At 67.0% G+C, this 26,173-nt stretch overlaps 2 protein-coding genes across 5 annotated transcripts; one reads left to right on the forward strand and one right to left on the reverse strand.

Moving 5' to 3' along the window:
* Positions 1-798: 798 nt before the first annotated feature.
* TRNT1 (tRNA nucleotidyl transferase 1) lies at positions 799-9,961 on the forward strand. Of its 4 annotated transcripts, none has more exons than XM_045857417.1 (8): positions 799-845; positions 1,668-1,809; positions 3,113-3,306; positions 4,359-4,497; positions 6,307-6,433; positions 7,920-8,113; positions 8,816-9,069; positions 9,281-9,961. In XM_045857417.1, the coding sequence occupies exons 2-8, from the start codon at positions 1,668-1,670 to the stop codon at positions 9,527-9,529; spliced, it is 1,299 nt and encodes a 432-aa protein (XP_045713373.1). In that variant the 5' UTR covers positions 799-845; the 3' UTR covers positions 9,530-9,961. The 4 variants fall into 4 exon arrangements, with proteins under 4 accessions (XP_045713373.1, XP_045713369.1, XP_045713370.1 ...); XM_045857413.1 differs by lacking the exon at positions 799-845 and adding an exon at positions 862-1,471; XM_045857414.1 differs by lacking the exon at positions 799-845 and adding an exon at positions 862-1,072.
* A 1,268-nt stretch (positions 9,962-11,229) lies between these two features.
* On the reverse strand, positions 11,230-25,416 carry CRBN (cereblon). The gene is made up of 11 exons (XM_045857229.1): positions 25,307-25,416; positions 21,976-22,088; positions 20,901-21,103; positions 19,994-20,143; positions 18,593-18,752; positions 15,974-16,036; positions 14,822-14,906; positions 14,094-14,209; positions 13,662-13,726; positions 12,894-13,025; positions 11,230-11,919 (listed from the first exon to the last, which is right to left on the reverse strand). The coding sequence occupies exons 1-11, from the start codon at positions 25,371-25,373 to the stop codon at positions 11,739-11,741; spliced, it is 1,335 nt and encodes a 444-aa protein (XP_045713185.1). The 5' UTR covers positions 25,374-25,416; the 3' UTR covers positions 11,230-11,738.
* Between the last annotated feature and the right edge of the window lie 757 nt (positions 25,417-26,173).

The following is a 26,173-nucleotide window of genomic DNA, read 5'->3' on the forward strand; positions in this document are numbered from 1 at the left end:
ACCGTGCCCTGCTTCGGAAGAAAGTGAGAGCCGAGCCAAAGGCACGTTCTGCACTCTACATCTGCAAAAGCCCGCAGACCAGGAAAGGGAATGGTTTCCCAAACCAGGTGGGGACGTGAAAGAGGCCCAGCAATGTCGAGGGATTGGAGGGCTCCAGTGAGAGCAAGGACGCCTGGAACGCCTCGCTTCCGGCTTCAAGCTGTGTCTTCGGTTGGGATCACTTTCAAGACTGCGTTCTTGCCCTGGCTGGCGTAGCTCAGTGGATGGAGCGCGGGCTGCGAACCAAAGTGTCGCAGGTTCCATTCCCAGCCCGGGCACATGCCTGGGTTGCAGGCCACAGCCCCCAGCAACCGTACATTGATGTTTCTTTCTCTCTCTCTCCCCCCTTCCCTCTCTAAAAGTAATAAAAAGAAAACAAGATCTAAAAAAATAAAAATGGCAAAATATTTTTTAAAAATTACAAAAAAAAAAAGACTGCGTTCCTCCAATGCAGAGTCCCGTGCGACTCCGGGAGCGCGCAGACGCAAGCCAGCATTTACGGAGCCGTGGTAAACGCTGGGAGGTGTGGAGAGTCGCGTCTCACAGCGGACCACAGAGTAACGCGGGAGCGCCACGCAGCCGAGCGCCCACTACCTGTGGGGCGAGAGGCGCGGAGACCAATAACCAAAACAGAGCCCCCCTCCCCGGTGCGCGTGCGCGGACGCGGGCCTCCGAGTCAGGGAGCCCTCCAGGCCCCGCCCACGACTTTCTGGCGCTTCCCATTGGCCGTCAGCAGGCGCGCGTGAGTGACGTCACGAAGGCCGCCGCCCGGAAGTGCGTCCCGGGCAACGTCGGCGGCAGGGCGGGTGAGCGGGAGGGGGATCCGGGAGGGGGCGGTGGGAGCGGGCCCGGGAACTGCCGGCCGTCCGTACGCGGGGCCAGCCCTCGGGACAGACAGCCGAGGGTAGCGACGGACTCGTCCGCCCTGGGCACCAGAACCCGACGGAGCGTGCCGGGCGTCCCCAGACACCTTCTGCCCCGCGCGCCGCCGGGTCCCCGAGGTCTCGCTGAGCCTCTCCGTTCGCCACCTGGTGTGGGTGCCGCCGCCTCGGGGACGGTCCCCGCGGATTGTCCGAAGGGGAGGCGGAGGAGGCCAAGCGTTGTCCTGCGGCGGGCTGGGACGGTCCCTGGTGCCGGACGGGCAGCGCCGCCCCCGACACGCGCTTTCCACCGACAGTAGTGGTCCTCCGGCCGTTCCCGCTGCAGCAGCCGCCGAGGCCACCTGGCGAGGGAAACGCTGCGTTGCGGCGAGCCGCGGGCGGGGCGGGGACGGGGAGCTGCACGGCCCGCACACTCACCTGGCTCCCAAGCCCTGGGAAGCCCCTGGGCCAGAGATAACGGGTGGGGTGGGGAGCGAGGCTGACCTGCCCTGGCTCACCCCTGGGAGGGCGAGTCACTGAGCGGGCGGCCGCCTTCGGAGGGTCTGGCGACGGTGAGCGGACCTCTGGGAGCCCCGGCCCTGCCCCGGGAGCCCCCCGCCCCGGAACGTAGCCCCCCAACCGGCCCCTACTCTTTTCCCTCCGAACAAGAGAGAAACGTCTCCTGGGCAACACAGAAAATCGCGGGGCGCCCCTTTCTTTCCCGCCACTTTTAAATCCCGTCCCTGTGCGCGCACGTCTGTGCCGCAGATGCTGAGGTGCCTGCGCCGCTGGCGGCCGAGCGGTGGCTGGGCTGGACTGCGCCTGCTGGAGCGACGACACCTGTTCACCATGAAGCTGCAGTCCCCGGAGTTCCAGTCCCTGTTCACGGAAGGGCTCAAGAGCCTCACCGGTGAGACTCCGCTGTCTTCTGCTTGCGAAGCCTGGGGGACCTGCGGCAGGGGACGTGTTTCGCGTTTCAACCACGTGGGGGCGGGCTGTTACTGAAAGAGGCCTGCGCGGCCATGGGCAGTCCAGAGCTACAGCCAAGTTACCAGACGAGGCAAGAAGTGACCGGTAAAAAGCGTGCTGTTCTCTGCGTGCTAAGTGCTGCCATCCCGTATCGGGCTACTACCTTAGGGAGCAGGTGGGAGGTTTCCCGGGCTGGAGGATGAGGGTGTGGAAGGCACCACCAGCGTTCACACGGGAACACCTGCGCAGCTGGGCTCCGCCTGTCCCTTCCCTGGGATCAGGTGCCTTCCAGAACTTGAAGGCCAGGAGAGACCAGTGTCCCCTGCCCAGGGTGCGTGCAGACCTTACCACGAAGGCGTCAGGAGGCAGCCTCACCTCCTCCCCAGCCTGAGCCCCTTGCGTTGTCCTCAGGGTCGCTGCTGCTCTCTCTGGAGCAGCCACCCCGCTGCCTGTCGAGGGCAGTGGCGTGTGGGCAGCACCTCCAGCAGCGTGTTGGGTGTTCGTATGTGGAGGCAGGACCTGCGCTGCGCAGTGCAACCCTGGCTTCCACCGGGCCCACCGGGGGAGCTTGGGAAGCATCCGGGGCCGGGTCTCACCTGACCTCCTGAACGGGAGTCTCTGGGGAGGAGGGGCAGCTAGAGGGTTTGAAGGGAGCTCTGCTCCGTTACTCCCAATGCACAGAAGGTGGAGGAGCTGCTGCTTTCAGATGACTCTGCTGGGTTAGCCTGTCCCTAGAGCAGCTCTCCTGTTCATGAATCGGGTGACTTTTTAGGTCAGGGTAAAATCGTGCCACTCTCACAGTTCCCAAGTGCCCTGTCTTCCCACACACTCTGTAGCTGTCAAGCTGTCATCACTAGCCGTTGTTCTGCTGCATGCCTGTCTCCAAGAAAGGAAATCTTTAAAAAAATTCTTTCCAGTAAAGCCCCCTTTTTATTAAGCTGGGATACCGCGGTTCAGCTCTGGCGTGAGCCAGGCTTGCGGGCAGGTCCCCCTGAGAAGGGGGGGACAGGTGGTTCGGGTGTGGGTTGGGACAAGGAAAGACAGGCCGGTTCTGCGGCGTAGAGTGAGACCCTGAAACCCCCGCCGGCCGGGGGCTCCCCCGTATGGCGCAGGTGACCTCCACGGAGGCCCTCGCGTCCCCCCTGTGGTGCGGGCCGGCCCGAGCACCACGGGGAACACTCCCCATGGGGACCGCCGCCCCGCTCCCCAGAGACACGCGGAAACGGAGGTGTCTCTCTCGCCAGAGCTGTTCGAGAAGGAGAACCACGAGCTGCGCATCGCCGGCGGCGCCGTGCGGGACCTGCTGAACGGGGTGAAGCCGCAGGACGTGGACTTCGCCACGCCCGCCACGCCCGAGCAGATGAAGGGGCTGCTGCAGGCGGCCGGCGTGCGCATGGTCAACAACAAGGGGGAGAAGCACGGCACCATCACCGCCCGGGTGAGCGGGCAGCTGCCGGGCGCCTCTGTGGCCTGACCTTCGGCCGGGGAGGGAGGGGGTGCGGCCTCCCCCACACCCACTGCAGCGGCGTCTCGGGGGTCCCCTGGTGTTGGGTTAAATCAGCGTTGGGGGGTCCACCCCAGGGGGCATGTTGTAACCACGCTTCTGGGGCTCCTCGCAGTGGATGGCGCTTTTTGTGACGCGCTTTCGGCGTGAGTGTCCCCAGCTCCTCCGGGGCCATCCCACGGTCACAGTCGGTGAGCCCAGCGGCCACGTTCCAGTCCTCGGTGCAGGCCCGCACCTGGGCGGTCCCCGTCTGCCACCCGCCACCGCCACCGGGGGCCCCCCGCACGGCTCCCGGGCCGCCGCCTCTGCCCCCCCCCCAACAGCCTGCTGCCGGGTGCCGCCCTTGATCTGACGGGCCCAAGCCTCAGGCAGCCGCACGTGGGACATGGTGTCCTCCCCTCACTCGGGCCCGAGCGCTGGCTGTGTCAGCCGTGGAGGCAGGGCGGGGACCCCCTCCCCGGGACCTGTGAGGGCTGTCCCGGCTCAGCTCAGCCAGGCTCTGCTCCCCGAGACCTGGCAGACAGGAGTTCCGGAACAGGCTTCCAGGCTGGTGCGTGGCGTTCGGGCCCCCCGCAGGGGCTCCGACTCCCGCTGGGCCCTCGTGCCAGTCAGTGCTCACCGCATGTGGGCGTACGGTCCCTCCCACGCGTCCCCCTCTCTCCACGGCTCGTGCTCACGTGTGCGCCTGTGTGCACGGCCCTCCAGGTCATGGCTCAGCACCGTGGTCCCCGCTCCGTACACCAGGGCTCAGGGCTCAGGCCTCAGGCATGGACGCCGGGTCTGCGGAGCGGCTGTGGGAGGAGCCTGGTCGGAAGGGAAGGGTCCGAGGGCGCCGTCGAAGGGCTCCTCCCTGCCCCCCTCCCGCGTCCGAGGGCCGCTTTGTAGGTCAGACGCGTCCCCTCTAGCTAGGAAGGGTGTATGGTTTTAAAAAACCTGTCCATCCAGGGACACCCAACACTAACGTTCGAGAACGTGTCCAATTGCAGCTGCACAACGAGAACTTTGAGATCACCACGCTGCGGATCGACGTCGTCACCGACGGCAGGCATGCCGAGGTGGAGTTCACCACCGACTGGCAGAAGGACGCCGAGCGCCGGGACCTCACCATCAACTCCATGTTTCTGGGTGAGGGCGCCGGCCACGTGTCTGTCCGTCCGTCCGTCCGCGTGAGCGCCGTCCTTCCGGAGAGCTGCCTGCGGGGGGACAGCAGGGGTGGCTGCCCGGTGGCTCCCAGCAGGCTGTGGGGCGGAGCCGTCACAACCGCCTGGCCCTCGGGCCCCCTGTGGGGGTCGTCGTGAGGGTCCCACGGTCATGAGTTCAGTCCTTAGAGCAGTGCGGGCGCTTGGGCAGCTGACTTAGTCGTGGCGCCTGGACGTGTCCATGAGTTGAGTGTGCACACTGACACCCCCACACACTTGGTCACACACTCGGTCACACACCCCTCACACCCCCACACGACTCACCGTGCGTGTCCGCCGGCTCCCTCCCGGGCCCGGCCACACTGGCCGAGGCTCCCCTGCGAGTGTGGTCTGCTGCTGGCCCCACGCCGCATCTGCGGGGCGGGCATAGGTGGGCGTCCTCCGCCGGCGAGGCTGGCGGGCGGGACGCCTGGTGTTCGTGTCCGCTCCCTCCTGTCCACGGACGTGGGGCAGCCCCCCGGGAGCAGGTGAGCTTAGGCTCGTGTTTGGTCCCCGCCCCAAGCGTCGCTTTCTGTAGTTGACGCTTCAGGGAAGCCCTTCCCGGTTCAGACGTCGGACTAGAAGAGGGAGAGGTGGAGCGTCCAGTGTCGCAGCCCGCACTGTGACGACGGGCACAGGGGAGGGGGGGTGACAGGTGGGGACCGCTGGCCAGGAGGACAGGGACAGGCAGGGCCTGAAGCGCCCGCTGCTGTCCGCCTGCGGTGTCCCTGGGCTCTCGGCGGAGCCCTGCGGTGGGTGGAGCCGCTGAGTGCTGTGGCTCACGCCGCGGAGAGCCAGGACCTGCGCCCGGGGTCCTGGGCCCCCGGGGAGTCATCACCGGTCCCTGTCCCTCTCCCTGAAGTGCCAGACTCCAGGGACCTGTTTGTCCCCTGCCATCCGCGCGGAGGTCAGCTCGCAGTCCGTACAGCCTCTGGGCTATGGGCCCCCAGGGCGCCCGGCCCAGGGACGCTCTGGCCCACTCTGGGCCCCCGGCGCCGCCCCGGTGTGCTCGCACTCCCCGTGTTTGTGAACGAAGGGTGGTCAGCGCCGAGCAGGCGCCCCCCAGGGTGGTCCTCCCTGGCCTCTCGGCCGCTTTTTGTCCGGGCTGTTCTCCCCCCACTGGACGGAGCTTCCCTGGTCCTGGCATTTCTGGTTGCTGCACTTCTCTTACATTTGCCAGATATCCTGTGTTTTTTCCTCCAAATTTTGTTCTTTTTTGAAAAAGACTTAACATCCCCACACTCACCAGACACAGTTGAGAGTCCCTTCGTGAAGAACAAATAACATTGAGACAGATGCGCCACATCTATTACTTTGTAATCAGATTCTTGTTTTTATTTATCTGCATTGTTTTCTTTCCGTTTTTTATTTCCTTTTCATTCTGGAGCCTTTTAAATTTTCCGTGCACACCAAAATGCCGTATGGACCGAAACAGCCAGGGGGGTGTGCTAGTGACCCCTCTCCTAGTTCGTCCAGCCCACCGTCTCTGGCGACCACCCGTCTGGTCTGGTCGGGTCTGTGCTGTGAGCTGTGAGCTGGGTTCTGTGTTGCCGTGAGGGAGGTCACACGGTGCTCATCTTTCTCCGTCCGACGGACTTCGAGTAGCCGATGCCCTCGGCACCCCCCACCGCCCACAAATGGCGGGAGTCCGCCCTTTCTCCCAGCTGGGTCACACTCCGCTGCAGACACGCGCCGCGTCCCTTCCCAGTTCTCGTTTGCTGACGGTCGTTTCTCTCCCCTCCTTCCCGACAAACAGGCTTCGACGGCACTTTGTACGACTACTTCAACGGTTACGAAGATTTGAAAAACAAGAAAGTGAGATTTGTTGGGCATGCTAAAAAGAGGATACAGGAAGATTACCTTAGGATTTTAAGATACTTTAGGTAAGAGTTTTTGAAAATCACTGACGCCGTTTTCGCAGTGACTACCACACTGCAGCTCTGAGGGGTGCAGTGCCCAGCCGGCCAGTGCGCGGGACGGCGGCCTCCCGCGTGAGCGCCTGTCCGCAGTGGGCCCTGAGCTGCGGGGTCACCCCCACCCACGGCCTCGCCTTCCCCAGCCCGTTTTCTGCGTGCAGCCACGCCAGGAAGTGTTACCTGGAACATCCCAGAAATAAACAATCCATGGGCTTTAAACTGCGTGCCTGCTCTGCGTGTCATGATGACCCCAGGAGCCGAGGTCCCCGGTGAGACGTGACTCGCCGTCCCCTCACCCAGCGTCTCCGCGCTGCAGGCCGCCCCGCCCCCTGGTCGCTCCACAGCGTCTCCGTCACCCGAGAGGGACCGGAACTGCCGCCGTGCCTGGGCGCACGGGTGGGGAGGAGCGTGGAGCGTCAGCGGCACCTGTTCCCCAGTGGAACCTGCTGGGGAGTAGGCGGGGCCCCGAAGACGAGGGGGGCGCCCTGGGAGGGGTCCTGCAGTAACTTCCTCCTCCCACTCCCAGGACACACCGCATCCGCCCCACCGTGTGGTCTTCCACAGCGTTCGGCTTTAAGCCGTTTTTAACGTCCGGTTTTTCGGTCGAGCACTCCTTGCGCCGACGCTTCTTGACGCGGCTGCGGGGGTGCCCGCAGGCCCGCCCTGTGCCGGGCGCCCCCACACCGAGGCGGGGGTGGGGGCCGTGGCCGCGTGTGGCTGCGTGTGGGTTCGTGGGAGCCCTCCTGCCAGAGCCTGGGGAGGGGAGTGTGTCCGGGGGGCGGTGTGGGCGCCACTCCCTCGAGCTCCACCCGCAGCGGCCTTTGCGTGAACTCCGCTGCCTGGCTGCCTCGCGTCTGGCAGTGATAGTCTTGGGCGACTCGAAATGCCCCCCAGCCCCTTATCCTTTGTCAGTGGCGCTCCTCCAGACCTGAGTATCTGCCACGTCCCTGTTCAGAGACGGCGGAACACAGACCGCCAGCTGGCCCTTCAATTCTGATGCCAGTGAATCGGCCCTCTGCGCTTGAGGGCCCTGACCCTGAGGCCCCACGGAGGGCAGTGCGGGGTCAGCGGCCAGGCAGGCGGCGGGGCCCGTGTCCAGGGCGAGCATGTCCGGCCGGCGTTAGGCCCCGGTGGGGCGCCTGGCAGAGTGCTCCCCGTGGTCGGTCCCCGCGGCACCGACTCGGGCCTGCGCCGGGAAGCGGCAGCGAACGGGGGGCCCCGTTCCTGCCAGCCTTGGGGAGGAGGTGCTTGTGTGTTCCCGGCCAGCGGGCGCCCTCATCAGGGAAAGGGGGACGGTGGGGAACCGACCACATGCTTTGCAGGGTCCCTCCCGGCCCTGGCTGAGGGTCGTCTGGGTTCAGCAGGTGTGCGCGGGGCCGTCAGCTTGAAAACGCGACTCCGCTGGGGGGCGTGCCAGCAGGGGTGACCGCACTGCGAGGGCTTTGTTCTGCAGGTTTTACGGGAGGATCGTGGACACGGTTGGTGACCACGACCCCGAGACTCTGGAAGCGATCGCAGAAAACGCCAGAGGCCTGGCGGGGGTGTCGGGGGAGCGGATCTGGGTGGAGCTGAAGAAGATTCTCGTCGGCAACCACGTGAACCACTTGATCCACCTCATCTACGACCTCGACGTGGCTCCTTACGTCGGTGAGGCCGGGGGCGGCGAGTCCGCGTCTCGGGGAGGCAGACACGTCCGGTTAAGGTTTTACGAGGGAAATGTGTGTAGTTCGGTTCAAGGTTTCTCGGAGGAGAAATGAAACATCTTAGAATGAACTTTGAGGACGGGTAGAGCCGTTTTGTCACGGGTGCGGACAGCGCAGGGCCTGAGTGGCGTCTGGGCGGCTCGGGAACGTGGGTGGGCGCCCGAACCTGAGAGCGGAGCGGGAGTGGCAGCGTCCCCATGGTGGGGGGGGCTGCGAGCGGCAGGGGGTGAGTGGTGCGGAGTCGGGGAGGAGTGACAGGCACGGGCGCCGTCCGGGGGCTGTCCCAGCGCATGTGCAGGGCACAGCGAGTGTGCTGGGAACCTCGGTGCGTTTCAGACGGGGGCTCACTGGAGGGGTGGGCGTCCGGTGGCTGAGCAAGGGCAGGAGCCGGCAGCTGGACTGTGTCCCCGGGTGTGACCACCCCCGCCTGCCCTGCTGCTGCCGCCGCTGGCTCATGGACACCCCTCGGTTTGCAGGGTGAGGGGCGGGGGTCCCTGTGGGACGGGGGAGCGCCGGGTCGGGGGGACACGGAGCCCTCACGAGGGGCGTCCCTGCAGAGCAGCCTCGTGGGTGGCTTAGCATCTGGGGGTTGCCTGTTAAACCCGTCCCGTGGAGACGGGTGAAACAGCCTTCGTCCCCACTCCAGGCTTACCTGCCAGCGCCAGCTTGGAAGAGTTTGACCGCGTCAGTCAACACGTCGAGGGTTTGTCACCGAAGCCGATGACGCTCCTGGCCTCGTTGTTCAGAGCCCAGGACGACGTCGCAAAGCTGGATCTGAGGCTGAAGATCTCGAAAGAAGAGAAGAACCTCGGCCTGTTCATCGTCAAGTACAGGCGAGACCTGGTTGAAGCGCCGGACGGCGCGGAGCCGCTGAAGCCCTACCAGGACTTCCTCATAGACGTGAGTACGCGCCGGGCGCGGGCCGGGCTCGGTCCCCCCCACCGACGGTGCGTGCGGTGCGGCCGGTGTCCTGGCGCCGGGACCCCCGTGTTCTGTGGGTGTCGCTCACTCTGAGTGGGGGGGTGTCCCCTCACGCACTCAGGTCCCCGTGGGGCGGGGCGGGCCGCGGCGGGCTCTCGCGGGAGCGCTGACGCTGTCCCTGTGACCTCAGTGCAGGGAGCCGGACGCCGCCGCCCGCGTGGCCGAGCTGCTGAAGTACCAGGGCCGGCCCGCCCTCCTGCGGGAGCTGCAGCACTGGTCGGTGCCGCCCTTCCCCGTGAGCGGCCACGACCTCCGCAGGGCGGGCGTCTCCTCCGGGAAGGAGATCGGGGCGCTGCTGCAGCAGCTGCGAGACCAGTGGAAGCGGAGCGGCTACCGGATGGAGAAGGAGGAGCTGCTGAGCTTCGTCCGGAAGACCTGAGCCCGCGGGCGCCACCAGCAGGCTGCCGGGTGAGGCTCTCTCTGGCCCCTCGGTGAGATCCCAGAGGCGCGAGCAGGAGGGACCGCGGCCGAGAGGGCTCCTGGCGGGGAGTGCAGGACCGCAGGCGCGTGGCCATGCCCACCCGCACCCCGGGTCGGCACTGCAGCCCGCCGCCTCCCGCCCCGTCTCCCGGCACCCAGCCCTCTCTGTCCCGCGGACGGAGGTTCCCACCAGGAGGTGGGCTGGTTGGCCGGGCTCGGCCCGTCCTGACTCAGTTCCCCGCGCGCAGGGCTGTGCTGAGGTCGGTGTGTGGAGGGAAAGCTGCTCGGTGTTTGGAACCGGGATAACGGGGCTGTGTTACCCGACCGTCTGCGGTGGGTGTCGGTGCTCATCTGAAGTGCAGAATAAAGTCGTACTTGAGCGTAGCTGACAGATGTGCCTGAAACGCCCTCTGAAACGCGGTGCCCGCTGGGCCCCAGGCGCCGGGACGTGCGGGTCAGGGTGAGGTTGAGCGCCCGGGGAGGAGGACGTGGCCTTCGTTACGGTCTCCGTGGCCAGGCCGGCACCTGTGCTCCCCGAGGGTCTGCGCCCCCCCACCCCCCCACCCCGTGGGAAAGCGCGCGTCGTTTCTGCCGCTGGGCTCCTCGGTCCTACAGCTGCGTCTCCCGTCCAGGCCGCAGGCTCCGCCCGGACAGACGGCAGTGTCTCCGTCAGAGCCTGGCTGAGGGCGGTGGACGCCTTCAGGGTCGCCCAGGCTCCTTGAGAGGGGGCGTCTCGAGGTCGCTCGCACGGGTCAGCAGTGCCGGGCGTCAGGGAGCCGTGTCCTGCAGGGCCACGGAGACAGACCCCGCCCCGCCCCGCCCCGATGCCGCTCTCCCGGCAGGGGGTGCTGCGGGGGGCTGCTCAGAGGTCTGGGCGCCGTGTGTGCAACGCTTGGGACAATGTCGCTTGGGACAGTGTCGCGTGCACGCTCCTGCGGCCAGAGTTCTGTCTGCGGTCGGTACGCGCTGTGGACGCCGGGGGGGTGTCCCGCCCTCCCTGGCTGGCGCCGCCTCGGGGTGCAGCTGTGCCCTGCCCCCAGGGGACCCCGGGTCCCCGAGCAGCAGTTGGTGCGGAGTGGTGGGCACACGGCCCGTCCTCTCGTAGACCTCCCGGCTGTCACCCACGGTAGCAGCCCAGCTTGGCTCGGGGACGGGGCGGCTGTGGCGTCCGGGGCTGCTCCCGCCCTCCCCCCAGGGGTCCGCGGGCCGGGCTGCCGGATCGGGAGTGCGCACGGGGGAGCAGCTGCTGCTGGGCCGAGCCCTCCAGGACGCCGGGTCAGCTGCCGTGGGCCGTGGGGGGAAGCGCAAACCCACAGTGAGGGAGGGGCGGGGAGGCGGCCCACCACCCCTGGGGGGGGGGGCACGGAATCGGGGAGGCAGAGCTGGGCAGCTCCTCTGCCTGTCCCTGTTGGGAGGACCCGACCACACCCGGGCCGGCTGCGGGAGCAGGTGGGGTGCGCTGCTTCCGCGGGGACACGGCTAACGTAGTGCAGTCCTTGAGGTTCGCTTCTCTCCCAAACCGACCCGAACGGACAGCCGGAGACCGCAGCCGCCGGCCGCCTCCACGAGGGGGCGCCGTGGGCTCCGACGGGCACTTGCCCAGCGAACGCACACCGTGGGGTCTCTTACCGGCGGGCACTGAAGAAAACGAGAACCGTATTTTTGGGCTCAAACTGCATGTTTTAACTCTAATATTTTCGAAGTTTACAAGTCAGTATCTCACAGACTAACAGTTGAAAGAACAAGACTCTCCCGGCTTTAACCGCCCGGCCCCCCTCGGGAAGGGGCAGGCGCTCGCGTGGGCACCGGCCGTGGGCCCCGCGCCCGGGGCAGGGGGTGGACGCGCCCCCCACCCACACGCCGCCTCTCAGCACGTTCTGCGCTCCTACAGGAAGCAGCGTCCTCCGGTCACGTGTCGCCCGACGTCACGGCCCGCGGGGCCAGGCGCCAAGCTCCAGGAGCCGGGGAGCCAGAGCACCGCGCGGCCCAGACTGCGCTGCGTCCTCTCCCACGGCGCGTGTCAGTCTCGAGTCCTCAAACCGTGGGGCGAAGCATCTGCCCCTCCCGCCACACCCCCGACCCGGGTCCGCAGCAGCAGCAGCAGCAGCAGCAGGAGCAGGAGCAGGATCCAGGGCGGACGCCGTCAGAGCGCCGGCCGCCACGCCTGCTCACAAGCACAGCACGACTTTGTCGGGGCCCACGTCGTCCTCGGTGTCGGGGATCGTGGGCAGCAGAGCCGATCGCGTCAGCCCCCAGAACTTCTGAGGCGACACGTCCTTTTTGGTGGCTGTGAATTTCCACCCGATGTGGCTGGCACAGACCTTGCACTGGGCCACCGTCCAGGCAAACCTGCGAGGTCAGAGACAGAGGCCGCTAGGACCCGCGTCTGCGCCCCAGGCTCCCGCTGGAGACCCGCCCGGAGGACGGCTCGGGGGACGGCTCCAAGCGCCCCGAGGAACGGACGCCCCGCCTCGGACGGGCCCGGTTTCCGGAGCCGCAGCCGCAGAACGGGGTCTGTCTGTGCCCTTCCAGCTGCCCTGGCCCGGGCTCAGGGTGCGGGCCGCAGGGCTCCGGGGGAGAGACAGCCCTGCGGGGGTGGGGGGAGGACCCCGCCGGGAGGACCGCCCGCCGAGGCAGCCCCGGGGAGAGGGGCGCGCTGGGGGTGCAGGGAGGGGAACGTGTCTCGTTCACGTGAGACGGGAAACGGCCCAAGACCCCTCTTCCAGAAGAGGGAGGTTCTGTCGGAAGTACAGCCCACGGCATTCCCGGTTCCCAGGACAATACACCGAACCGGGGAATCGCAACCATCCTTCTTTCCCCCTCCGTGCTTCCCACGTTTAGCATTTACAGCCGTGAGTGAACTAGTCTCGGCTCTTGGACCGAAGAGGGTGTCAGGACTGGACAAGCCAAAGGACACGGTTCTAGGTCTGGAACGGAGTAAAGCGCTAATTCCTGCTCAGCTGCTTTTGTCTCTTGAAAACGGGCCCAGCATTCAGACGGAAAGACACACAACAGGGCCTTGAAGCTGGTGGGGTGGAGGGACTCGCGGGCAGGGGTGGGAGCCTCGGCCCCAGGCTCACACTCAAGGTGCGGCCGCTCAGCCCCGTGCTGCGCAGTGAGCCCCGAGGCCCCAGGGTCACACCCACGCGAGCGTGCACACGCCCGTCCCAGCCACCGACGGGGGACGCGAACAGCACGCAGACGGCACGACTGCCCGCACGGCCCACTTCACGCCCCCACGCCGGCCCCGTGGCCCAGGAGTCTGCTCTTCTTCCCGATCAAGGCAAAACCACCCGAAAGAAAAGCCGCCCGCAGGCCGTTACCCGGGAAACCAGCTGTGCTCCGTGGACGGCCGGCCGACGAGGCTCAGGTTGGAGGCCTTGTACACGGTGAGCGTCTCGTGCACGTAGCCGTGCGGGTTCACGTAGGCCGCCATCGGCCCGCACAGGGACAGGCTGCGACAGAGGGGCACGGCGTCAGGCGCGGGGGCTGAGTCTTTACAAGCGGACCGAGGACTGGGGTCACGGGAGCGATCGTCTCTGACCCCTCGGTCACTTTGACGTAACAGCAGGGCCTCAGCCCGCGAGCAGGAGGCGGGCAGTCCGCGGTTCTGCTCGGTCTGAGTGTCCCCCGGTGACCAGAGGTGATGGGACGCAACAGGACACCTGTCCCCAGCCCCCGCACACGTGTGACGTGGAGCTCCCACTCAGCGGGGTCTGGGTCCGAAGGGCATGCACCCGTCCCGGCTCGGAGCTGCGAGGCCGCCACACAGCCCGTGCGCACGCCGTCCTGCCCCAGCCCCGGGCGCGCACAGGCGTGCCCCGCCCCCCTCCAGTCGGCACGGCAGACCCGACGCTGAACTGCAGGCAACGCCTGGGGCCCCCGGGAAGGCCCTGCACGCGGTCTGCAGCGCGGCCTCCCATGGGGACTGGGGGGCGGGGCACCGCACACCCCCACCCGGCCCCGGGGACCTGCCCTGGGGGACCACCTGCCCCTCACCGTGCACTCGCTGCGTGTCCCTGACCGGGGAGGAAGTGCTGGGAGCGCGGCTGGGAGAGGGCGCTCAAGTTCACAAACACGGAGCCTCTCACCTGAAGATCTCGTTTTTGGTGGTGATTTCTGTCTCCTGACACTGCTTGCAGCAGAGGGACGTGCACTGAAACGGGTGAGAGGAGGTCGGTGGGGAGAGCCGCTCTGGGGCGCACCCCCCGCCCGCCCACAGAACTGACACCCCGGCCAGAGGCCTCGCGGCCGACACACACGGCCAGGGCGGTGCCCACGTCCCGGTGCAGCCGACTACACAGAGGGACCCGGAGCTGGTCAACACGTAACCACTCCAGCTGCCGTGCTCGGTCCCCGGTGACGCGCTTCCACTGTCCGTCCCCTTTTCTGGTCCCCTGCCGGCGGGACGGACCGGCCCTGGAGGGGCTGCGGGTCCCCACAGAGCGCCCCGCCACCCCAGACACCCCAGACACCCCAGACCCCGCTGTCACATGCCGCTGCCACACGCCCCCACCGCTCACCTTGTTCATGATGTCGAGCTCGCAGCGCAGGCGCTGGACGGCGCTGCCGATCCGGAGGAGCTGCACCCTCAGCACGTCGTCGATGGGGAGGCAGGCTGCTACTCTGTAGGAGAAGTCTGAGGACACGGCGGGGGGCGGGGGAGTGTCAGGTTTGAGTGTGCGCAGCAAGGGCTCACGGAGAGCGCGACCGCGGCGCCGCGGAAAGGGCCAGCGGGTGCCCCCGGGACGCCCTGGAGCGCAACTCCCCCCCGTACTTGTTCCCGAAGTGCCTCCCTCCAGTCCAACACACCAGCTAGCACGGGTCCCGAGGCCCTCGTCTGCCGGGCGGCCCCCCCCAGACAGACCCGGAGGGGGCGCGTGGCGTGTCCTAGAGCGGGGTCGCGTCGGAGCCCCTCTGGGTGCGGGGGCGGGGGGGAGCTGCCCTGGTGAGGGGGATGGGGGGGCGGTCGTTCCGAACGCGAGCCAGGGGTCCCCACTGAGCCCGCTGGGGAAAGCTCGCTGAAAATCGGGGTGTTTGCAGAATCCCAGAACTTGGACACGCTTAACTACATAAAAAGCAGTTTTGCTTTTAAAAATGCTCCAAGCAAAAAAAAAAAGTGCGAGCTTTTCGAGACTAGTGAGAACACTCGTCAACAAGACGAACACCTGGGGCTTCGCCAGGACACACAAACCGGTCTCCGGCGGTGAGACGTCTCTCTCCAGCCGCGGGAGGGGGCCGCGGGCCGTACCTATGGGGTTGGCGGGCAGAGCGTCGTCCTTCAGGTTCTCGTCCCACTCCCGCAGCTGCTGCTTGATCCTGTCCATCAGCGTCTCCTGGGTCGGGGAGGGTGGCCGTGACCGGGGGCGCGGGCCCTCCCGGCTCAACGTCGCTCCCCCGGCTCGCTCGGGTGAAACCAGCGCGCAGCAGTGGGGGCAGCCGCCCCTGGGGACTCGGAGCCCCGCTCACACGCCTGCGCTCTCACGGGGACGCGGCCCAGGCCCAGGCCCAGCGAGCCCCGCGGGTGCCCCGCTCTGGGCTGCCTGGCACCACCCCCCCCATGGGCGGGGCTGCGGCCCCTGCCGACTGCCCAGGCGCGTCCCGTTCACCGCCCCAGGGAGCGTCCTCCTTCAGCACGTGTGCGCAAACATGCCCCCGCCTGCCGGGCGGCAGGCAGCAGCGAGCTGTGGCTCCCCGCAGTGCTTCGCCCTGGGGCATGCGCAGAGCCCCCGGGGCCGCCTTCCCAGGACCCGAGGCCCAGGGCGGCCCGACCCGACGGGGCGCGAGTGACGGGTGCCGTGTGCTCCAGGCCCAGGGCCACAGCCACCAGCCCCCCCACTTTACAGATGCTCAAGTCATTCGCCCCAAACCACAGCGAGGGATGGGAATCAGGCTGTGGACGGCCTTTGTCCAAAAACGCAGACCTCAGAACGGCTCCGGCAGCCTGCCGGTCTGGGGTCTGCACGGGGGGTGATGCCGCTGGAATGAGGGGCTCGGCACAACCGCTGGGGGGCGCCCACTCGTGCCCTGGCCAGCGAGCAGGAGACACAGTCGTTGCACTTGGTTGGAAAAGCACAAAGCACCGTGGAAGGGTTCTTTAATTTTCTAAGCACGACCACCACTTGACCCACAAGAGTTTCAAGTGCTTGACAGACCCTAACACACGTCCGCATCTCGTCCTGGAGTTCCAAGGCACGAAAAACCGGGAAAACCAAACACTCTGCACGTCAAAGGCAGAGTCTGCCCGGGGGTCTCTGACCCCGGCTGCTCTCCGCAAGCGTCACAGGCGGCCCTGGGTTTGAACGTGAGCCGCCCCAGTGCGACAGCCTGCGCTCTGCTCCAGCGGCCCCTAGTCACGGCCCCCCCGCCGCCCCAGACACGGAGGGTGGAGGGAGGTACTCACAGCGTCGTATAAGGAATACAGCCAGCGAGGCCACGAAGTCAAATTTGCACAATGAAACTTCCTCTGAAACAGGAAAAAAAAGTCACTCAGTAAAGTGACCTCACATAACACAGATTCTTAACACAGAGCTGCTTTCGAAAGTTCCTTCGGCTCAGGAAAAACTTCTAATTTCAAAAAGGAAAATTTTGTAGCTGACTTATTTCATAATGGACATTTATTAAGTTTAATGATCACGTTTGTATAGCCTTCAAGTACACACTGCAACTAGAACCTTGACTCTCTTGAGAACACCTGAGTGCCCACCGTGGCGCCCAGGACAGCCGGGCAGGAGGTGCAGAGGGCTGGTCCAGAGCCGCCTGGCACCACCCGCCACGCCCGAGGGAGCCCCCTCGTCACACAGGAGCCTGCCTCCCTGCACAGGCATCACTGCCCGCGACGACATGGGGGCAGGAACCGGGGTGGGGGGGGGGCGGCCACAGGAGCACACCAGGGCCAGCGTCCCCTGCTCACCGCCACGCCCAGGCGCTGCGGCCCGAACAGGCTGGGTCTCGGGGTCCCGGCCCCCACCGGTCAGCATGAGGCAGCCTGTGAAGTTCCTTTCCGTGGGGCTGCCCGGACGGGCCCTGAAGCTCTGTGGGCCCGCCGGTCATGTGTGCCCATGCACCTTCCTGCTGGGGACGTGCTCTGCGTGGGGACCGCCCCCACGCCAGGGATGTGCGCCAGGGGAGACCGGCAACACAGGACCACCGCACAGGCCCTCGGCGTCCCGCCGTGACCCGGCGCCACGGAGGGCTCCCGTCTCCCAGCTGACGAGGCCCCGCAGCTCACGGCGTTCCCCAGAGCCGTCGGCGCCGACGCCGCTCGGACACCGGGCGCCGGCATGACCGGGCGGACTCCGCAGCGAGGGCGCGGCCCCCGGATGGCACTGGCCACGGGACGCGGCAGGCAGGCCGGCCCCCGGAGGAACCTGTCTGCGGCCCAAGGTCAGCTGTCACATCCTTCTGCTTTAAGCCTCAGAAGAACCACAGCCTCCGCTTTGCCTCCCAACCACGGAGGGCGTTCGAAACATGTGAAGCGCACACACGTGGCCCTTCAGGGGGCAGCGAGCTTCCCTGGGACGGTGCCACGGTCTAGCAGCACCCCGAGCGAGCCGCTGCTCCAGGGCTGCGCAGCCATGGGGGGCGGCGGGGGGTCACTCACCGCCCCGAGCCCCACCCCAGCCGGCAGGGCACACAGCAGGAGCAGCTCTGCGGGTGACCCCGCAGCTGCTGGCTCTGCCCCTCCGTCCCCCAGACAGCTCCCGGCTCCCAGGAACCGGAGCGCACGCAGGGAGGGACAAACGCCGCGGACACACAGCCGCAGGCCGGGCGGGAGCCGGGGGACGCGCCTGACCGCAGAGCGGAGGTCGAGACTCTCCTCCTTCTCCAGGAAAAAACTCGGCGCCCGGCGTCACTGCCCCTGCTGCTGCGGGCCCTGCCCCGGAACACGGCGGGCACGGATGGCGAGGCAGCCAACGGCAGCCTCCTCTTGAGACTCCTCTCGGGCACGCCGGGGCTGCGACACGGGCCTGCGAGACCCCGGTCCGCAGCAGCCGGCCCGAGCCCACCGCCCCGCGAGGCCGCCGGCACGAGGTCCCGTCTGGGGAGCAGATGGAGACGGGGCGCAGGCAGCGGTGGGGGAGACCCTCACGGTGGCCCACACCGTCCACGCCCAGTCCGACCTCGCTGCCCTGCCAGACCAGGAAGGGAGGTCAGCGCGGGGAGGGGCCTGTCAGGTCGCAGGCAGCTGTCTGTCCGTTTGCAGAAGGCGAACCCCGCAAAGCCAGCGCATGCTGGGTTTAGGGCCGAGCAACCCCTCCCTTCGGGCAGCGACCACCAAGGCTACTGTTTCGTGCTCAAAGCCGACCCCTCTCTCCACTGCGGAGGAACAGGCCTCACGAGCTTTTCCCCGAGAGAAAGAACGATTTCGCCAAAAGAGCTAACGCCAGGCACGTCTCACAGAGCACATGCTCACTCACCGGCCAGCCCTGTGAGGCCAGCGGAGCCGTGCGGAGAGAGCCGGACGGCTTTGCTCTCGGGAGCCCGGAGGCAGCCAAACCCACTCCCCCGTCTCTCCGGCCACGGGCTTACGGCGCGAGCCAAACATCTGACCCGAGTCCAGTCTGGGGAGAGGACCCCGCGGAATCGAAACGACAAGCTGCGGCCCCGGCTAGTATGGCTCAGCGGACTGAGCGCTGGTCCAGGAACCACAGGGTCGCCGGTTCAATTCCCAGTCAGGGCACAGGCCTGGGCTGCGGGCCGGGTCCCCAGTTAGGGGTGCATGAGAGGCAACCACACGTTTCTCTCTCTCCCTTCCCTTGTCTCCAACAGTAAAATAAATAAATCTATTTTTAAAAAAGAGAAACTGCAAGCTGTTAACACACAGCAGTGAGAAGACCTCACCGCGCCCTGTGGCTTACGGCTGACGGGAACACCGCGTGGTCAGGCGCCCCCGGCACGGTCGAGAGGACCGTGCAGGTGCCAGGGGCCTGCGTCCTGACAGCTCTCAGTGTTTCTCCCTTAAAAGCGGAACAGCACGTGCTCTCCGTCCCTGGAAGACGCCCGGGAAGTCGGCTCTCACCTTCTGGTACTTCTGCCACCACTTGTAGGAACGGCGGTCCTCCCAGGAGCCGGACGGGGCGGGGAAGAGCTGGCGCCTGCGCAGGGACTCGAGCTGGACGGCGGACATGGTGGAGGGCAGCACGCACTCGGGCAGGATCCGCACCTTCGCCTGCTGGATGCTGAGACGGGGCGGGCGGGCGCTCAGAGAGGCCCCCCGACCTCCTGAGCCTCTAGCACGGGCTCACTGTCAACAGCAAAACTTGCAAAACCACCGTGTTTCACAAACCACACCAAAGGTAGAACTTTCACATCTCAGATGAATGAGTGTATAGTCCGTAAGTGACACAAAGTTTTAAAAATCAGCACGTAACCAAGCACTGCTGCACGTCTTCAGATCCAAAAATGAATTCCCAGACCGCCCCGAGACCGCCGCAGCTGCGATACCCGGTCGGGAGCACAGCCGTCAGCGAGGCCGCTCCGAGGGCAGCTTCCCGGGCAGCGCGGCCTCCGCCCGGGGAAGGGACCAGGGCGTTCACACTCCGGGGCGCAGCCCTGTCGGCCAGACCGTGACGGGCGGCGCACGGAACACCGGGCTCCGTGAGCTGCCTGCAGGACGCTGGAGCGCTCGCTCCTACCCGCCGCTGCCTTGAGCAGCAGAGCCACGAGTGGGACTTCCGTACGTCTGTGGCTCTGCGCCCTGCGTCCCCGGGGCCTCCCGCTGGAGCGGAGGGCCGCGCCCACAAGACGGCACCCAGTGACCAGGGCGAGTGCCTTCCTTTTAAATAGAGGGTGACGAAAGGTGAGCTGGGTCTTTAACAATGGGTTTGGTGTTCCTTACACTTGCGGGAAAACTCTGACCCCGCGAGCCATGCCCAAACACCCACTGAAACCAACACCCGCCAGTTCTGACCCTGACGGGGTGCAGAGCCGGCAGGCGGTACCAACCACACGCCGTGCGTGACACATTCACCGGCGAGGTCGGGTCTGCACTGGCGACAGGCACTAAGGGCCCGTGGCCCCCACTTGGCCCCCACACACCCCAGGGACGCCCGGGCGCCTCCCACCCGGGCTCACGCTGAGGAGCAGCCCTCCGTCCCTGCAGCTGCCCGGCAAAGGACGCTGCCCTCTGGGCGTGCCCGACCGCCCTCAGACCCGCGGGGACCTGGGGACCACCAGGAAATCCCGGGCGGGGCTGCAGCCCCTCCCCCTCCCGGCACTCGCTAGGGGTGTGGTGGGGGCGGGGCTGGGATTCAGCCTCCGTAGTTCTAGAAACATCCCAGTGACGGGGACGCACAGAGGCTGGAAGCCACGAGGCTAACCCCCCAAGGAAGGAGAAGGGCCGGTGGAAGTCACAGAGAGTGGCAGGCCAGCCCGCGCCACAGGAACCCGGGTCCCTCGAGGGCGCCCGCGCCGGCCTCACCCGTCCGACTGCGTCCGCAGCTCCAGCACGCGGAAGCGCTGCCGCCCGACCGCCTTCACCTTCACCACCTCGATGCCGAAGTCCTGCTCCTCCCGGTAGGCGTAGATCTCCGCCGTGGTCCCGAACCGCGCCTCCCGCTCCTGCGCGTCGCTGCGGGGCGATTCCGGAAAGGGGACCCTTCTGAGCATCTGCTGTCCACATGTGCCAGGCTGGTGACAGCGACACGCGGGGACACGCGGCAGCGGGACGGCCCCCCACCACGAAGCTGTCGCCCTCCTACTGTCACACGGGGGGCGGGGTAGGGTGCGGGCCCAGAAGGAGGCCTCCGAAGAACAGGGAGCGGCTTCTGGGAGCACGACCCCCAGTCACCGACACGCCCCGGGCCCACGGGCAGCCCTCCCCGCCCCGAGCCAACACTCGCGCGCGGCAGCCCCCCGCTCCTGCTGCGAGAGAGGCGGCCCGCTGCACCGGGGCGGGGACTGCCTGTCCGCCGCCGCCGCCCACTCCCCGCAGCTGCCACGGGCACGTGAGACTCGGCCGCGGTTTGCGCCGGTCTGTCACGGACAGCGTACGGCTTCTGAGAGACGACAGCCACTCTCCTGTGACAGTCGTCCTGGACGTCCCAACGCAAAGGCCCTGTTCCTCTCTAAACACAGACAGGCCGCGCGCGCCCGGAAGCCCGCCTGCACGCGCGCAGAGGCAGCGTCTGTGCGAGGCGGGGCGAGCACGCCAACACTCGGGCTTCCCGGCCTCTCCCCGGAACCGCGCCCTGCGCCCCGCCCAGCCCGACTCCCGGCAGGCGCAGTGACCGTCAGCTTCGGCCGACGCGGGCCTCGCCGTGCGGCAGGTGCGTGACAGCAGGCGCGCGACCGCGGAGAGGGCCCGCCCCGCGGGGACGCGCACGCACCTGTAGGCGAGGACCGCGAAGGTCCGGTCCTTCTGGATGAGCGTGCGCACCATGCTGACCTCCTGCGGGCGGAAGAGCTGCAGCGGCAGGGTCTGGCCCGGGATCAGCACCAGCGCCACCTGCGGCAGCACCGGCATCACCTGGCAGCTGTCGTCGTCGTGCAGCGTGCGGCCGTGGAACTCCTCCATGTCGGCGCCCAGGTACTGCGGGCGGGCGGACAGGGGCGCCGTCACCACGGGCGGGGCGGGGGGGCACAGGGGGCGGGACACAGGGTGCAGGGGCGGGGCGAGGGGCGCGGGGGCGGGGCAGGGGGCGCAGGGGGCGGGGCGAAGGCCCAGGGCCCCGAGCAGCGAAGCTCCTGGGGGAGGGGGGCACACGGAGCGCACGCCTTCCCCCAGGCCGGAAGGGCTCGCTGGGACTCTCGGAAGGACTCCTGGCGCTTCGTACGGCTCTCGCACGTACAAACTCCAGACCAGTTTTTAGTTGGAAATGTTGGGTCGGCCAAAAAGTCTGTAGTTTTTTCCGTAAAATGAATCGTACATTGTTCGTTTTCACCAATAACGTTCTGGAGCTGGACATTTTGAACACGCCCACCACCTCCCGCCCAGTGTAACGGGGACTGTTCTCAACCACGGGCTCGGTTCGCTCGCCGCCCACTCCAGCTCACCTGCCCGACCCGACCCGGAGTGCCGCGGGGAGACTCCTCCCACGCGCAGCGGCGCGAGCCCCTCCCCCACGCCCCCCCCACCCCGGCCCCCAGCGCCAGCTCCGCTCACTGCGCGCACCTCTCAGCGCCAGCTGCGTTCTCACCTTTCTTGAGTAGCAAACTACGATACACTGGACATGTCGTGTATTTTCTTCCATCTTCAGTGTCAAAAGGGCTACACAAAAACTCACCAACTTTGATTTTTTCTTTTAAAGCGCCCTGGTGTGACGGCCCCCGCGACACAACCTCGCAGAGCTCTTTCGAACGAGGCCGAGGACGACTCAGGGCGGCCCGAGCCGCCGCACGGAGAACCCAGAGCTCTGTGGCCGACGCGACATGTGTCAGTCAGAGCTGTCGCTAAAGACATACCGTGTGTGACGTCGGCAGACTGGTGTCAAAGTTTATGACGTTGGGCTTCTTGGCCTCTCTGCCGTCCTGGTCTTCCACCTCCATCTCCACCCCATCCTCCTCCTCGCTCTCCGCTGTGAACGGACGGGTGAGGGCAAACCAGGTGCATGACCGTCAGAGCCAAGCTCCCAGTCGAAGGCGCAGCCCCTCCTGCAGGCCCGCAGCCCTGGAACGTGGGGCGCCGAGGCCCTGGGGGCGGGGGTCTGCGCCGGTGTCTGGGGTCGGCTGGCTCGGGGTCACACACAGGAGCGCTGCGTCCTGTGCCGCTCACCGGGTCCCCCGGCAGCTCCGTCTGCCGTACTGGGGCATCGGCTCCTCTCCACCTCATGTCTGGGTCGCCTCAGCCTGTGCCCAACGCCCCCGCTGTCCCAGGACCCCACCACCCCGGAGACCCCACTCCACTTCCCGCCTCCCCTGCCTCGTCTGGGCTGCTGGCTCGCACTGTCCGGCTGTGAGGGCCCCGGGCGGGCGCCCCGTCCTGTGTGTTCTCTCGGTCGGGCTGGGCCTCTGGCTCCGGGGCGAGGACCCCAGAGGTGCAAGGCTGCCACCGGCGCCGCTCCTCCCTGCGGACCCCGGCCACCCCGACCACCCGGCTGAGGGCAGGGAGGATGGGCCTGAGGGGCTCCCCTGCGGACGGAACTCGGGGGCCCAGCTGACGTTCCCCTGTGTGAGCCATCGTCTCCGCTCCCCGTCCCAAGCTCTGACCCCTGGCTGCACCCGAGCGTCCTCCTCTGGACAGGGGCAGGCTCGAACGGGACCATCTCTAGGGCCTTTCCGACCTCCCCGTGAAAAGTCCCTCCGGAGGGCAGGGAGGAGGGGACCTGAAGGAGGCACTGCCTGGCAGGCTGAGCCCGCGGCAGTGATGTCACCCCCAGCTGTCACTGCCGTCTGAGAACGGAACGTCTGCCATCACCTTCACCAGTTTGCTTCGGGATGTCATAAAGCTCCCGTGAGGCCCTGCCGGGTCCCTCCGTGGGCTGGGGCATCATCCCCATACGCCAAGGACGTGGGTTCCATCCCCGGTCAGGGCACAATCAAGAAGCAGCCCATGAACGCACAAATAACAGGAACAACAAATCAATGTTTCTCTCCCCCCCACTCCTCCTTCCCTCTCCTGATGTAAAAAAAAAAAAATCAACAAATAGCTTCCACGCAACATAAGACATTTTAAAAGAAGTGTCTTAGAAAGCTGTCTCCACAGAGTTTAAATTCTGCAAACCAGGCTGACCCACTCTAAAACCTGCCTCGCCGACCGTGGGTTGGAAGCTAGGGGAGCTGCCCTCACCCGATGCTGCCCTGTCCGCTGGGGCCTGTCCTGTCCACGCCAGCTGCGGGGACCCTACCCTACACCGGGGGTGCTCAACCGGGGGGCTGTGGGGGGTGTCTGGAAATGTCCGTGGCTGCCAGGACCGGGTGTCGGTGGTCAGAGAGGGCGTGGCTGGGGATGCTGCTCACGGGCCACAGTCAGGCCCGGCGGCAGAGAGCTCCCCACCCCAACGGCGGAGGTGCCGTGACCGAGAGACCCCGGGCCAGAAGAGCCACAGAGACATGGGGGCCTCATTTTCACCCCGTATTTCTTTCGTGTGTTTCAGAAACACATGACAGCCATCAAAGTGCCCCAAACAATCTTCAAAGTAAATAAAGTGCCACTACAGAAGCGTCATTTCCTTTCGTGTATGCCACTGTTTCAACCGAACTCCCTCCGGCCAGGTCCCTCCCAAGAAAACGCAAACGTCTTTCAACACAGTAACTGCTCTGGGCTTTCTGCTAGCTCTCATGGACGCCTGGACACAAGGCTTTGTCAAAGCGAACCCGGCCACTCCATCTCACGTTCCAGCGGCCCTGGTCTGGCCCTGCCAGCGGGCAGGAGTCTGTCCTAAGAACACAGATGCTCCACAAGCTGTCCTGGAAAAATACAGACTGTCGCACAAGCACTCTGAGTCAGCTCCTTGTACTTACAACCCTGATCACGCGCAGTGCCCTGCCCACCAGCGGGCAGCCCCGAGGGCTGCCCCGGAGAAAGCCGAACAGGTGGGCTGCGAGCTCATCGCGGGCTGGAACCCTTCACTGAAAGACAGGCTTTAACTGTCCCGACTGCTGGCCTCTAGACGGGCGCCTTATGCGCGGCAGCCTTTCTTCCCCACTCGGCTGCTCATCCGCGTTCCCCTGGCTGAGACCACGCTCTGCATCGGAGCTGGAGCTGGCTCCCCCACACCGAAAGAGGGGCGCTCTCGGAAACAGCGCGCACCGCAAAGACTGATGGAACGGCAGCCCGGGGCATGTTCACGAGTAACTCCCCGGGGACTCAGAAACGCAATGCTATCGCATCTACCGCCTGTCGCCCTCCGGACTTTGGGGACAACCCCACCGACTGCTGGGAGCCACCACAGTGAAGTCTGAGCGCCGGGGTCCCGCGGGAGCCCCATGTGAACACTCCGCCTGGGAACTGCGAAGGAGGCGGGTGCGCGGGGCCTACGGCAGGGCTGACACACTCAGCTTTGTGTCGGCTCCGCTGCCGGCCTCCGAACAGCCTCCGACCCGGGTTCCCTTGTGCAAAGGCGGCCACTCGTGCATGGGGTGCATGCACGCTGCCTCCCGCTCCTCCAACCCACGCAGGTCGCGGGGCACCCGTGACCCGCCAAGCACAGCTTTCCTCAGGACACTGCCTGCACCCACAGTTGTGTCTCGGACAGAAAACCCCCAAGTCAGCGGCGTGAAAAGCAGGCTGCCCAAACACCGCTGCGTCTGGCTTGCAGCGGCCTCCAGACGCACGCACCCCGCCCCTCCCGCTCCTCTGAGGACCGCACAGCGCGCCGACCTGTCCCAGGTCACAGCCGCACCCCTGGGGGCCGCACCCACAGAGACCCGCTCCGGGCGCGAGGCTGAGCTAACGTCTCCGAGGCGCGGGGCCGCCTGCAGGGCAGGTTGTGCACAGCAATACTCGGTATCTCGACCGCGAGGCGGTCCAGAGACAGCGGACAGGCTCGGACAGACAGACACGGGACGGGGCCCTGGCTGCGCGCCCTGCGCGCCCGGGCCGACTCGGACGGAATAAGCCGCCAGGTCGCGGGGACAGAGCGGCAGCAATGCCGGGCGCTAGGCGGGACGTGCGCGCTCGGGGCGCGCGGGCTGTCACCCCCCAGGGGCCGCGTCCCAGAGGTTCCGGCCGCCGCGCGGGCCGCGGCCCGACCACGCATCCCCAGAGCCACGTCTCGGGCCCCCGCCCGACCCCGCGCGCAGCCCCGCGGCCTTCGGACACGCGCCCGCCGCCCCGCCCCGCCCCGGCCGTTACCAGGTAGCAGCGGCAGGTGGTTGCCCATGTCGTGCGCAGCGTCCTGCGGGTCGCCCTCGCCCGCCATGTCTGTTTACCCGCACAGCATGCTGGGACGGGGCGGTGCCGCCCTCCTCGCCGCCGCGCACGCGCCGCTGCGCTCCCCGGCGGCCCTCGCGGGCGGGGCGCGGCCGTGCACCACAGCGCCCCCTGGCGGCCCCCCCGGGTCGGGCCGCCCGCAGGAGGTGTCGCTGCGGGCACCCAGGACTGTCCGGCCACCCTGACTTCCTGCCCGCTGGGCGCTCAGAGCCCTCGCCTTGGGAAACCGAGGTTCAGAGCTTTGCCTCCACCTCGCTCCTGCCGCAGGCGGCCGGGAGCCGGCAAAGCCCGCTTCTGAAGCCGGAGCTCCAGCCTCTAAGACGCCCGCCAAGAAGACTGGAAGGGCGGGCCGTTATTCCCGGGAGGCAGGACTGTCACGGTCTTTCCTTCCAACCATCTTCGGCAGCGTCCGTGCACAGTCCACAGTTAACACGCGGGAATCAGAAACACAGCCGAGATGCTGGCTCCACAGATCAGACACCCGTCGCCAGAGTTAAAACAGCCTCGTGGAAATGAGATCCAGGGAGCACGAGCGGCCCGAACGCGGCGACACTGGACGCAGTTGGGTCCTAGTAGCAGTGGGGCTGTGACCCGGCATCGCCCGTGGCCTCGGTCAGGCCACCCGCGCTCCAGAGTACTCCCCACCCCCAACACACACACACGGACTTGTCGCTCCCGTCTCTGAGTGACACTCCTCGGCCTCCCTGACGCTCACGACAAAGGGGACCGGGCCTGTGGGCTGCAGACGCGGAAGCGAGGTGGGCTTCGCTCGGAGCCTTGCTCGTCCTT

The sequence above is a fragment of the Phyllostomus hastatus genome, unplaced genomic scaffold, assembly GCF_019186645.2.
Source record: "Phyllostomus hastatus isolate PE091 unplaced genomic scaffold, TTU_PhHast_1.1 phas_scaffold_129, whole genome shotgun sequence".
Taxonomy (NCBI): domain Eukaryota; kingdom Metazoa; phylum Chordata; class Mammalia; order Chiroptera; family Phyllostomidae; genus Phyllostomus; species Phyllostomus hastatus.

What these genes read in the sequence shown, in the direction of transcription:
- CRBN (XM_045857229.1), bottom strand. Translation starts at nt 25,373, where the DNA reads ATGGCGGGCGAGGGCGACCCGCAGGACGCTGCGCACGACATGGGCAAC. An exon ending in GTCTGCCGACGTCACACACG is followed by an intron (nt 21,104 to 21,975) that starts GTATGTCTTTAG and finishes GCCCGCCCGCAG; the next exon opens with TACCTGGGCGCCGACATGGA. An exon ending in TCTGCCCGCCAACCCCATAG is followed by an intron (nt 14,210 to 14,821) that starts GTACGGCCCGCG and finishes CCGTGTCCTCAG; the next exon opens with ACTTCTCCTACAGAGTAGCA.
- TRNT1 (XM_045857417.1), top strand. Translation starts at nt 1,668, where the DNA reads ATGCTGAGGTGCCTGCGCCGCTGGCGGCCGAGCGGTGGCTGGGCTGGA. An exon ending in ACGGCACCATCACCGCCCGG is followed by an intron (nt 3,307 to 4,358) that starts GTGAGCGGGCAG and finishes GTCCAATTGCAG; the next exon opens with CTGCACAACGAGAACTTTGA. An exon ending in ACCAGGACTTCCTCATAGAC is followed by an intron (nt 9,070 to 9,280) that starts GTGAGTACGCGC and finishes CTGTGACCTCAG; the next exon opens with TGCAGGGAGCCGGACGCCGC.